At 34.0% G+C, this 13,725-nt stretch overlaps 1 protein-coding gene across 8 annotated transcripts in view; it reads right to left on the reverse strand.

Moving 5' to 3' along the window:
- trc (Serine/threonine-protein kinase tricornered) overlaps positions 1 to 13,725 on the reverse strand; it is a 129,051-nt gene that overhangs the window by 5,970 nt on the left and 109,356 nt on the right. For all 8 annotated transcript variants that reach the window (XM_089083504.1, XM_089083502.1, XM_011645631.3 and 5 more), the window contains 8 exons: positions 5,525 to 5,601; positions 3,089 to 3,322; positions 1,979 to 2,186; positions 1,774 to 1,891; positions 1,069 to 1,208; positions 778 to 978; positions 335 to 487; positions 82 to 240 (listed from right to left, as the gene is read on the reverse strand). In XM_089083504.1, coding sequence (XP_088939630.1) covers positions 82 to 240; positions 335 to 487; positions 778 to 978; positions 1,069 to 1,208; positions 1,774 to 1,891; positions 1,979 to 2,186; positions 3,089 to 3,322; positions 5,525 to 5,601 — 1,290 coding nt within the window. The remainder of the gene's footprint in view (positions 1 to 81; positions 241 to 334; positions 488 to 777; positions 979 to 1,068; positions 1,209 to 1,773; positions 1,892 to 1,978; positions 2,187 to 3,088; positions 3,323 to 5,524; positions 5,602 to 13,725) is intronic.

Raw genomic sequence — 13,725 nt, forward strand, 5'->3', positions numbered from 1 at the left:
CAAAATAAAGAATAGAATATGTGTATTAAAAACTATCGGCTAATAATAATGTAATAATAATATAATAAAAAATATACATACGTATTTCTAATTTTACGTCTGGAAATTCGTCAAAGTTAGATGTGTCATCGATGGATCGCACTTCGACCGGTATGGCGGCTGGTCTTTCCCTGATATGCTCCCAATCGACACCGCGGAAGAAAGGCGCTAATTTGAGCTCCTCTATGCCTCTCTGCGCCCCTATAGAAAGATTGAATAAAAATAAGTTCAATAATGAAATTTATTAAAAGAGATCTTTTTTTATTTTAATAAAAAAGAAAAAATCCAAAATTACCTAATCTTCTATCGGCTTCACAACAAAATCTGATGATGGTGTCTTTAGCCTCTTCGCTAATGGGAACTTCTGGCGGAAACACCAACGTTTCTCGCCAGTTCATTACTTTTCTATACGTTTCCTGTGGATTCTCACTGCAGAATGGTGGATATCCTGAAATAATTACATTATTAACTTGAATCTTTAATATGGACTAATTTTTCTTGTTTTAAAACTTTTTTAGTGTCTATGCTTACAATTATAATCAATATAACCGTTACTTTATTTTATTTTAAACTTTATATACTTATATTATATAGCAATATAGCGTAAATTAAGAAAGTGATTTTGTATACTAGAAATAATCAATTAATACGAGTAGATCAATAGCAATGTAGATTGTCTTTTAAATAATCTATTAATTATAAATACATTTGAAAAGAGGAGTATGAGAAATTTTGTACCTATAAGCATCTCGTACATAATTACTCCCAAGGACCAACAATCGCAAGCCGGTCCGTAACCTGTTTGCAGGAATACTTCCGGCGCGATGTAATCTGGAGTACCTACTGTACTGTAAGCCAGCGCTCTCCTATTCCTCTTCCAACTCTCGGCTCTCCTTTTACTATCCATCGCACCGCCGCTTCCACTCCCGCATGATGTCACTGTGTGAGAAACAGATGAGGCATCAGTTGAATTAGCTGACATTGCATAAATATTTCTCTTTGATACACGCAAGAAATGTCATTACTAACTAAAATCAGAAGGTTTTGCTTGACTCAGGTCTCGATAAAAGTCAGTCCTATGCGATTTTTTCAAGCCCGTGCACAGCCCAAAATCAGAAAGTTTTATGTGGCCCCGTGCATCCAGCAACAGGTTGTCTGGCTTGATGTCTCTGTATAAAATATAATTAAATTAATATAAATAATTTTTATTGTATATATAATGTTTATACAAATTATATATTTAAGAATAGGATCAATGTTAAATGTATACCTAATTTTATATCCGTCAATTTAACGAATATTTGAAAAAAAAAACGTTTTATTGTAAATTTTACTTTCTTTAATTAAAATTCAAATAATTAATAATAGCTCTCAGTTACAAAGGATCTGCGATTTTAGATAAAATGATGTAATAAAGCTAGTTGCGCGCTTTTCGAATTTGAAAACTCATTTGATTGTTTTGATCGTTAAACATAAATAAAATTAAATAATTTTTAAGTACAAAAAAACTCGATTATATTAAACGAGTAACTCGATTATATTAAACGATTATATTAAACGAGATTAAAAAATGATATAAAAATTGGATTTATAAATATATCACAAAAGAGATATTTGCAAATATATTTAGAATATTTTTAGAAGATCGAAGCAATTTGTAATAATATAATAACTAAACTTTATTTCATCTAAGTAATTCCTTTTCCAAAATGGATCTAAATGAGATAGACATACCTATGAATAAAACCTAATTTGTGTATGGAATCGATCGCTAATGCCGTTTCGGAAATATAAAATTGCGTGCACTCCTCGGAAAGCGTGTCTTTCTTCATGAGCAGTGTCATCATGTCACCTGTAAATTTATTCTTGAGTTATCCGCGATATCCGGGAATAGCGCCTCCGTTTTCAGCTCGTCGCGAGGATCGATAATAGGACTTACCACCGGGAAGAAACTCCATTATTAGATAGAGATTTATAGGATCCTGGAAACTGTAGTACATCTTGACGACCCATTGATGATCCGCTTCCACGAGAACGTCCCTCTCCGCTCTGACGTGCGCGACCTGTTCCTTTTCAAGCATGTCCGCCTTCCGGAGGATCTTCATCGCGTATACGTGTCCAGTGTCCTTCTTTTGCACGAGTCTCACCTGTTTTTTGTTTCACACAGAATAACGTATTTTGAGTGAAATGCCGACAAAATTTCCATCACGTGCGATTAAAAGCGTTCTTTTCTCGTCTAATCTCGAACTTTACGAAAGGGATTCTACTTGCTTCGCGAAGCGAGGCGAAACGCTACTTCTTCTGAGAAGTAATGAGAAAATTTTGCTCTCCTGGTCATGATCACTGAGAGAGCCTCCCGAGTATATTTCCGTTATTATTATAATTATTACAACCACAAAGCGGAAATAAATCTTCGTCTCTAATGTAGTCAAATTGCACCGCGTGAACTGCGAGTAATTTACATGTGGCACACATAGGCTAAATATGTCATCTGAGATGCCGTATAAATGAAAAGAATATTATTTACAAGATGACATTTAAAATTCCTCAATTGTAGGAGAATGCTCCGGTAATATTCATTATCCGGTAATTCTATATTGCAGTAAAACGTATTTTCAAATATTAAATAGAATATTAAAATTAAAGGGAGTATTAAAATGCAAATTATTATAATTATTAAAACTAAAAACAAAATGTAAATATTTTCAACCATTCCAATAATTCGAATTACAATAAATACTATAAAACTTTTATGTGGTTAGAAAAAAGAAACATCTCTAATTTAAGACTTGTACTTGAGTCAAGTTAGAATTTTCAAGTTTCTTCCTTATTTCCCTCAAATTACGTAAATTACGAACTATATCGTGGAAAGGACATTGAATTTATACATCAATTATGATAACACGTCTCCTTGTTCTCATTACATCGCAAAGGAAGCTTTGCTTTAACGAATCCTCATATCAAATCAAGTAGTTTAGCGCAATTAAACCAACACCTCGCTCGCCCATTAGTCATCGCACCAAGCGAGCTATCAATTCTTCTTCCTTACCTCGCCAAAGGCTCCTCTGCCAATGACCTTGAGAGGCTCAAAATCCTCGACGCCGAGCCTAGACCGCTTCAGCCGGAGAAATTCCGTTTCCTTCTGTGCATGCTGCAGCCTCTTCTCCTGCTTCTGCTGCTCCGAGAGGCCTTCATCCTTGAGGGACTCCTCGAGTTTCGCCAGCCTCTGCTTCCGCTCGATATGCTGCGCTATCAGATTGCTGTAATAGTTCTCCAGCGTTACCTGCAAAAGGCAAAACGCGATTATCATCCGCTATATACTAAGCCTCCGCGATATCTTCCCTCCTCCCCTCCGCTCTCTCGCGATGTGTCGTCGTTCGAGAGCTCGGCGTAATGCGATCGATAAAGCTTTATCTCGTGCACGACAAAACCACTTCCGCTGGTCGTGGCGCGCGGCTGCCACGACTGGCACGATTATTATTATGCTCTTCGAGATCAGATTTGTACTTGGCATCGCGAGACATTTCGGAGCCAACGTTGCCTTACCGCCACGGGCAATTGCATGGAGAAAATTGAAAGAAATTCTCGAGTTTTTCCCGAGTGTTTTCCTCCTGCCTCCTTTTTAAATTAAAATTACAATTACAGGTAAAAATTTTATTTTAATTATACTTCCGCCTTCCATTAGCGTGCGATGCGAATATCTGAAGTCGTAATGCAAATTAAAATTCATGTCTCAAGAAAGGCAGACAGGAAGTAAAGATACTGAAACGAAATGATGCAAAAGATGCGGGAAGTCTCGTCATCTTTTATTATTTTTTTTCGAATAATATTTAACGGTGTCTTCTGCACTTTTACGAATATAAATATTTGTGAATATTTGTTAATTATATAATTTATGATGCAATCTCATTTTTATTTAACGTTTTTAATGGTAAATTCCAGAAATTTTTTGCAATTTTCCTGAGTGTTTCCAATTTCCTCAACTTGTTCAGATTTCCACGGTTTTCTAAGCTTGTAACGATCTTTTCCGTTTCGTCTAAAAACCCAAGCAGGTACGCTGATATGAGTAACCTTTTTACAACGGTCAACAATTGCTATTAAAGAAATTATCGAACATTGTCGGCAACGCCAACAAACGTTGAGTAACCATGAAGTAATTAGTGTTACACAGTAATTAGCGAGAAGAATTGACTAACTTTCAGTAATTTTTTTCTCAGGAAAACATACATGATTATTAAGCAAGAAGCATTTCAGATTAAGCGGAAATTTTCGCAATTTTCGATGAGTAATATGATTACAAGTATTAATTCACAACCAATACTTCATTTAGATTTACTACTTTCAGTGCTAATTAAATTAATAAAAAAACATTTTTCATTTAACATACTTCTTGTAATAATATAATATTATTGTATGGACATTTGTATTAATTATACGTCTTTTGTGAAGTATATAATTATATTTCTCACAAATCCTCATATTTTATGTGATTTCTGGAAATAGCATTACAAATAGAAACTATCCTGTTATTCAGAATTTTATTCGCGATAATATAATGAATAGACGGAATTGCAAATTTATTATATTATTAACCATAATCCTGAAATGGATTAAATCCAATAATGCAGAAGTACATAGAATATTGCAATGCCCACCTTGTTGGCATGGTGACCCACATATTAATTAGCAACGCAGTTCATCGACATTGCTTCTACATACGTTGGTTAAAATTGTTCCAATGTTGACCCACATTTCTTGCTCATGCAAGCATACCTGAATACTCAAGGTTCTTCGCCGAGTACTGACGATTGAGGACGCGAATATTAAATTATCAGTTATGATGTAATAATTGTTTCACCGATTTCTTCAACCGTTCTTGTAACCGGACAACGTACGACACGTCCACGATCGCAGATTAGATTTATTAAAATATGAGAGCCATTATTATATACTTATACTATACCATTATTATATACTTTGATCGCTGTATCGTGTAACACAAGTATTACATAAGTTCTCTCGCGTCAAACCGTGAAAGTTGATAAGAGTTTAATCGATTTAATTAAATTTTATGTGCCCTGTTTTATCGAAAATTTAAAATATATACATATATAAAATATATACACTAATATATACAGCGTTATTTAATATAATAAAAAAAAATCATCAATGACAAATTAAATGGTACACAAATTTAAACAGATAAGTTTATACATTCTTTAGTTAATCTCAAGTAATAATAAGTTTTTAATTATTAAATTATGAGATGTTTAATATTTCGTTTATGTAAAAATTATTTTTGCAAGATTTTTTTAAATTAATTGGAAAATGCTGTTTTGATGCAATCATATCAATATTTTATGATCAATATTTTTATGATGTTTGTATATCATCTATTCTAAATAGAATGACGAATGCAATATATAGAGCAGAACAGTCGCTATCTTAATGAAATAATCAAGTTGAAACTAAATCTGAATCTCACCTTGGCCTTGGTCGCCTTGTCCAACGTGTGGCCGCTAAATCGGATCGTGTTCTCGGTGGCCGCCATCTCCAGCACCCCTGCAACGAGTAAAAAAGGAGGTCACTCGGTGTCATCAATCTCCAGAGTTTAATGTTTCCTACATCCTAATTCAACTACTTTTAATGAATACATCGCTTGAACGAATTAAAAAGCGAACGACACTGTTACGAAAGCGCTCGACAATTCATTACGCAAAGTATCGAGAATGTCAGTTATTTCCGTACTAACTGTAACATAACGTCAGAAATAAATGTGTTCAAAATATTAGATATTTTCTTTGTAAAGATAAAAGAAAGGTAAAAATATAAGGTATAAAATACTTGTTGAGTCTTTGATCCAATTAATTAAATAAAAATTGAAATTGAAAATTCACATAATTCAGGTTTTAAATCTTACATGCATTTCAATAAATAGGAATATATTCAGTTTGTATTTTCTTAAAAATTCTGTTATTTTAATTTAAACGATTCCTATCTCACATATTCTTGTATTTTCTACTTTCTTCTAAATATATTTTTTTCATACCTCGATAAAGACGAATCATTAAAGTATCTTAAGTCTTTTTAATTTTTTATCAAGTAACATTGTTGATATTTTGAATCTGGATCATCGGAGAAAATTTAATAAAAAGATACTTTAATTATTATCGTATTACTAGAACATTGACGTTGAACACACTTTATCTCCGATTCTCGTGCATAAAGGAAAGAATTTTGTTAAGGAATTCACTCGGCACTCATTTCAAGATAATGGTTACACTATCTATGAACGTCACCATTTTTTCAGAGACAAAAAAGTCGAACGTACACATCTACAAAAAGATGACGGAACATTATAAATGCGTTATGAGTAAATTATCCCGAGGCTTGGACCACGTATTTCCATTCGAAGGCTGTATGATGAAAAAAAGTGAAAACGTCCGACATATAATTATCTGAGCGATTTTAGTCATACTCTTTTGTAACGCTTATTTTCTTTGATTCTCGTGACATCAATATTCAGTATAACATCATAATCAATATGAGCGAATAATTTAAATAAGTAAGTAAGTAAGTAAGTGAGTATCGAATAATTTATGGATCTTATGATTTTGAAAATCTAAATATAATCATCTAAAAAAATTTAACGTGAATCTAGAGCAAATTAAATTTATTTCTTTTTATTCTAGTTATTTTGTGAGATATTAACAAAGTACTTTTATATAAGCACTCTATATAAATATAATATATATATATATAGAGTGCTAAATATTTATCTGAGAACTGTTACAAGAGAACTATTGCAATTATAAAATCGAAATATTCTTATATTTTTCCACTTGGTTTTCATTAGAGAAAAGCTATTATAATAGAGCATTTCAAACGAATATTGTATATTGCCTTTCCAAACACAAGAACAGAGAGTCAGTGAAATATGTTTCATATGGTTCAATTCAATATCTCATGATACATCGTTTCTACACTAACTCGTTTTCCTTTGACACTTTCTACATTAACTCATTTTCATTTGCAATTCGGGATTAAGTAGCTGATGACAGGTGCTCAGGATGACCTAATTACAACATGCTGTTCCAAAGCAAAGTATCTCACGTGGCTCAAAGAGATTGTTGGATAAAAGGTCCTTTGTTAATTGTGCGTTTTATAGCGCCACATAACATGCAGCTATATGTTTACGACCACATGTTAAATATTTGAGATAACGATGCCAACTGCGAAGAGTTTTACAGCAAATGTTAATTTGTAATTGCCTTGTGACGCCATTATCCTAATTTGCCATATATCGCGACTTTAGATAATTAAAATTTATAATTACGTGCAAAGCAGTCGTTTAGAACAAAAAGAACAAAAAAAGTAGTGATAATAATTATATTACATAATTAATTGTATTATGTAATATGTGACACATTTCATATTTTGAGTCTTTCAACATAATAAATTAAATTAATATGCAATAAAGGTATAAAAATATATTGTTTTTTTAGCAATTGGAAACTAAACAAAAGAAAACATTTATAAAATTTATAAAAATTTACAATAAAATTTTTCAATTTATAAGGCAAATATTCTTACTGAATATATTTAAAATATTATTATGTTGTCAGACTGTCTGATGAAGCGACAAATCTTTCACTTTCTTTGACTTAAAAGAACGACATCGCAATCGCAAGTGTGTTTACCATAACGCAAATAATGGAGGGACTTTTTCACGAGGGACACTCATTTCGAGGACATCACATGGTGTCATCGAATGAATCATTATTACGCAATCATGCGTTACAGGTATCAGAGTTAGAATAAGCCACAAGAAGTTCCGTTCTATTAGGCAACTTCTGCGTATAAACGTATAATCATGTCAATATTGCGTTTCCGTGATGACTCATTCACAGAAATTTTGTTCATATAAATATTTATATCACTGAAAACTCGATGTTTAAGAATACCGGACATATCTTAGCTGTTAAATGTTTCCTAATTTATATTAAATTCAAAAGACAAAATTTTAACTACATTGTTTTAAATTACTTGCTGCCGTAATTAAGAGAGAGACGATATAACGAGACTTACTCTAATAATCATAATAATAAACTTACTCTAATGATCATAATACAAGTTTTGTCAATGTAATGGCAAAGTGTTAATTCTTGTTAATCTGTCGCGCTGTCTATTTGTTTCGATACTCAATTTAATAGGATCAGGGATACTTAGCAAATACTGATTCTGCAGCGTTGTGAAACAATTAACATAGACATTAGTTCTGCACGTAAGACCGGGATATTATATGGTCGATGCACAAAAGCAATTAAAATGCGATGTATCGTATCGCTAGCCAATATAATTCATGTCATATCTTATTTATTTATATGCGCGAAATATATCAGTGCATTAAAAATATTTTTCTGTAATTACCTATTACGTTTCTCCTCTTTGTTTCTCCACTTTGAAATTAAAGAAGATTGTTAAAATCAAGGTAAACACGCGGGAAATGAGATGGAAATTAACATTTCTTCCACAGATTAATACACACTTTCGCCTGCATTGCAGCAGAGAAAGGTTCGATAGCTCGAGCTGCAGCACGTTGGATCACGAGGTGTACATGGGTTTCCCCTTGCGGTTTATTTTATGAGCGTTGATTAGACGCGCCTGTCAGGAATATCGCGCTATCCTAACTGCACTAGACGTTAATTATCTCGGACATCATATTAATCATTGTTGCGTGATACGTTGCTAACGGACCTGTGACGCAATGTGTTCAACTAAAAGCAGAGACCTGTTTGCTCGCCCAGTTAATTCGACTTGTCTTGTTTTTGACTTTCGCACGTAAAATACAATTAAAACAACAAATGTCATTCCCTTAAAAAAAAAAAAAAACTTTTGGACCACGTAGATGACATTTACGCCAGATAGAACGTTCTCTCGAACGCCTGCAGGTGAACCGACTAATGTCACGTACGTGGATATATGACATTTGTCCTTCTATCACCCAGTTGCAAAGTGATATTGATTGTTCTGCTTCCAAACAGCAGATACTTTCATGTGACGGACAGTACGAGTCTCGTATGAAAAAAATTAATACAGAAAGGCATAACAGCCAAATTCATATCGGAACCTTAACTTATTTTACGCTCCAGTTTCTAAAAAGTTGCTGTCTTGGGATTTCTCTCTCCCATCGTACGTTAAATATAAAACAAATATAAATATTTGCATCAATCAGAAACAATCAAGTTTGATATCTAATTATTTCTTATTATCACTATCAAATCCCTTCCTTTTCTCTCTCTCTCTCTCTCTCTCTCTCTCTCTCTCTCTCCTTCTCTCTCTTCATTTACTGATCATTATTATATAATCAAACCAGATATATTAGGCAACAATTAGAATCTTTTTTTTATACGAGTAACAAACATTCAGTTGAAGAATTGAGAATCCAGATTTTACTCTGTCACGGTTTTCTGTGAAAAGTTTCCGCATTCGTCGAAAGCCAACAGGTACTTACGCACGAATCTGTGCATGTTCCAGGAAGGTTCCTCGCGTCTATCACGCGTGAGTGTAATTTCGCGTTAAACGACAGGATGGATGTCTATTAATTGCTACTGCACGAATCACACGAGTTGTACAACGTGTAAACAAACTCGGTGACGCGTTTTCCCGAAGCACCATGCATATATCGTGCTCATATGCCACCGCGTATCAAGAATTAGTCACGATCGAGTGATCCGATTGCGTCTCCATGAAATAATCCAGCCTGTTGGAAAACTTTACAAACCTCAATTTATTGGTTATTGGAGACCGAATATCGAATAATCTATAAAAACATTTGAAAAGAGAATGTCACTGAATGATGATAAAAGCAAGTACGTGCGTAGCAAGTTCGCGAAATGATAAAATATCGCGAGATATCTATTCATTTTCTAATCATCAGCCAATGCAATTGGCGAATGAAAATATTTAGAAATAATCATGACAGCATTCGAGAGTGCTATCTCTTCAAGCTCAAACTTGACTTACTTCATTTTCCCTCAACAAAAATGTGATAAGAAATTCAACTACAATATTACTTAATGTCACAAATTAAATAATTTTTTGCACATTAAAGCTACGGAAAAAAAGATTATTAAAATTGAAATTGAAAATTAAGTACAAATAATTCCTCATCATAGAGTTTCCACAAAAAAAAGCCGAATTTGAGATTTGTCGAAAATCTAATTAAACCTTAAGAACCCTTTAAGCGCTAATTACGAAGCATAGTGCATATACGTAGAGCGTAGAGCGTATGCGGAACGAAATTTTTGACAAAAGAAAACGTGACGCTTTGTTATCAAGACGTCACGTCACGTCACGTCGGAGTAATCTCGAGAAAGTCGACGGGTCGCGCGCGCGAGAGAATCGTGTGTGCTCCGTGCGGAAAACGCAGGGGAACCGTAAAGATTCTCCAGTCCTTAAATGGCAGCGAGGCGTGGGTGAATCACAGGGACAGCAGCATTTGACTGGAGCGTCTGCAATGCCGCGCACTTCTGCCGCGGTCGGCATTCAGCCTTGACGCTTATTAAATAATGACGGACCGCCACCGATATTTGTGTGCGGGACGCGAGGCGTTTTGCACGCGCATCGCCGCAGACGCGTATACAGCTCGGTTTCTTACGTCAGATTTACGCAAACAATCGCCGTCGCGATGCACGATTTTGCGCAATCCGCAATGCGGAAAGAGCGCCTTCGCTGAAGTGTCAAAAAAAAAAAAAAAAAAAATAAAAATAAAATCAGAGAAGGCATCACTCGGTAGATTGGAAGGTGGATTGTCTTAAAAATCTAATAATTCTTTCGTTATTAATTTTATATCCATAAATTCAAAACAATCGCTTTATATCGCAAACCACGCGCCGTTACTCTTAACAAACTTCAAAAAACGCGATAGCTTAAAGCTACAGTTTTTAACAAATCGATAATCGAATTTATAAACATCGATTAGTAAAAGAAAAAAATAGCTGTTTTGTTCTTTGAAACTTGTCATTCGGTTTATTACATTGTTTGTTTAAAAAAATTTGATTAAATGTAAATCTAAAAATAATTCTGTTGCATCATCAAAATAATTATGTAGAACATTTAAAAATGATGATAATACTGCACTTTTGATATTCTAGCAATCCATTTAAATATTCGACATAAATATTTTTTATTTTCAATTACTTTCTGTATCTGGTCAAAATTTTTAGACATTTCAACAAAAGTAGTCTTTCCGGAATAACTATGTAGATAGCATATACAGATAGCCTTTCGTAAATTGTTTTAACATCTACGCGCAGTAATTCGCGTTATTCTAAAACGATTCGTTCATCGATCAAATTATACTCGCTGCGATAACTGTAATCGCGAAACTTTACGCAACTTTGCTTCGTGACGAAATGATTTTTTGTCCGTCCCTTCTCGACTGACATTCCTCGACTTGATTCACGCGATTTTCTTGATCCGCATAACAATTCCATGCCTACGGAATAATATGGAATCGTTGAAATTTTCACGTTTCCATCTCGCGATTTCGGGCTGAAATTTCGCTTCGGCATGACATTTGCCATTTCATTTGACACGCAACAATCCGTTATAAAGCCACCCGCTGATTACATTACGAATTACAATGCCGCGCAGAACCGCCCCTGGAAGTCATTAAATCTACTCTGCCTTCTACTGCACATATGCAGAGGACGACATCAGGAAGTCGCGATGAGGAAGTCATCGTAAACGACTGTAACCCACGATGAAACTTACGTCAAAATCTATCATCTCCATAAAGATCATCAAATAAAATAGAATAGATGTATAGATATGTCTCTTGAAAACATGTAAAACGTATCTCGTATTTCAAAAACAGAAGCAAAATAATCCTATTTGATAAAAATTTGGTAAAAATTTCTAAAAATAATTTCCAATTAAATTCATACGATCTAAACTTCTCTCATATTTAAAAAATAAGAAACAGATAAAATAGCTAATCGAAACTCCTCGCTTCGTAAGAAATCGTATACAATATTAATTTATCTCTTCCGCGCTCATTATTATTTCTCAATTTATCGAAACATCGCGCGTCCATTACGGTCAAATAATCGTGTCTCTTGAATTCGCTTAAGATAATCAATTTCGGCCTACATTTCGCTTCGGCTCGACGTTGCGGACGTTGCGTGCGGCGTGACGATTCTCACACGCTTCGTGATTTCACATGGCTCTCTTTCGCGACGGAGGGATATGGAAAATCGATTTCACGATGCAAAAAGTCGACGGGCCGATCCCTCGTCTTTCGCGAAGCGCGCGTGCGGCATATCGCGTGCGCGCTTTACGCGCACGACCAACCTACTTGCTCTGGAGCGAAGATAACCGTAAATAACGGTCACTGCACTTTTTTGCAGTCGGATCGGCTGGACGAATCGGCGAGTGCGCGAGGAGATCGACGAGAAGATCGCGGATTCCTCCGCCTGTCTCTCGCCTATTTTCAGCGACGCTCGAGGAAGACGAGAGAAATATGCAAGACAAATAAGAGCGAGTGCGTTTAGGGAGAATAAATATAGGGAGATATAGGGAAAGATATAGGGAAAAATATAGGAATATAGGGAGAATAAATTTCATAAATATTAATAACAAGAAATGCTTTTAACCGTCGGTAAAAAAAAAATTAATATTTAAAGATTGATAAAACAATATAAAAAATAGGCAGGGATATATTGTTCCAATTTTCGAGGCAATTTTAATTTAAGATTTGAAAGATTAACATTTTTAATAATGACTGTATACTTTCTACGAATTAAAAAGATAAATGTGATGATTTAATGTCGAGAACGCGAAGAATTAATTGGCTAAAAAAATATGTCTAAAAATTCTAGACATGTAAAAATAACAACAGTAAACAAAGAGTTTAAGGAAAGAAGTTATTAAATAAATATATTAAAAAAAGAGAAGGCGAAAATTTTAATGAATAGCTAGTACTAAATCGATAGTCTACAACGGGAAAATTTAAATTTAGCAAAAGCCAATCAACAGAATTTTTAATTTGTTTGCTGAGTTTTTAATTTATGCTTCTGATTTTGTATTCTAACGATTTTCTATAAACATATAATACCTCTTTGTAATGTAATGTGTTTATTCAGACGTATTATAACACGATTATCGGATAAATAATACTAAGATCGGTAGAATCGTGTGAATATACGTATATAAGTAATGTAGCTTTCATTCTATTGGTTACCGAAGAGCAGGGCTTCTTTGCGATATGTAAAATATCGTTCTGCAACGAACATTATCTAAATTTCGCAACTAGATGAAAGCGTAATGACTGTGAAGAAAATGGTAAAATACACAGAAAACACATCTAATTAAATAATGTGTATTAAAATAGAAAGAATATTTTTTTTTATTTCTGAGAACAAATTATATATGTGAAAACCTCCTTCTCCGATAAAGAAAAATAAAAGCGTACAATTGCAATAAAGCATGATTTGTCTTCTATTTTCATCGATGAAATTATTTGGTAATATACGAGCAGTAACACGCTTGTGTTAACTCTATCGGAAAACTGTCAGATATTATTGCACGCCATTTTATCAAAACTGCAGCAATTTTAGTCACTCTAGTAGAATTATAGGTGCCATTAAATTGTTTGAAACCATAAGAATAATTACATGAGTA

Source organism: Pogonomyrmex barbatus, unplaced genomic scaffold, assembly GCF_055798465.1.
Source record: "Pogonomyrmex barbatus isolate J1 unplaced genomic scaffold, ASM5579846v1 scaffold7, whole genome shotgun sequence".
Classification (NCBI taxonomy): domain Eukaryota; kingdom Metazoa; phylum Arthropoda; class Insecta; order Hymenoptera; family Formicidae; genus Pogonomyrmex; species Pogonomyrmex barbatus.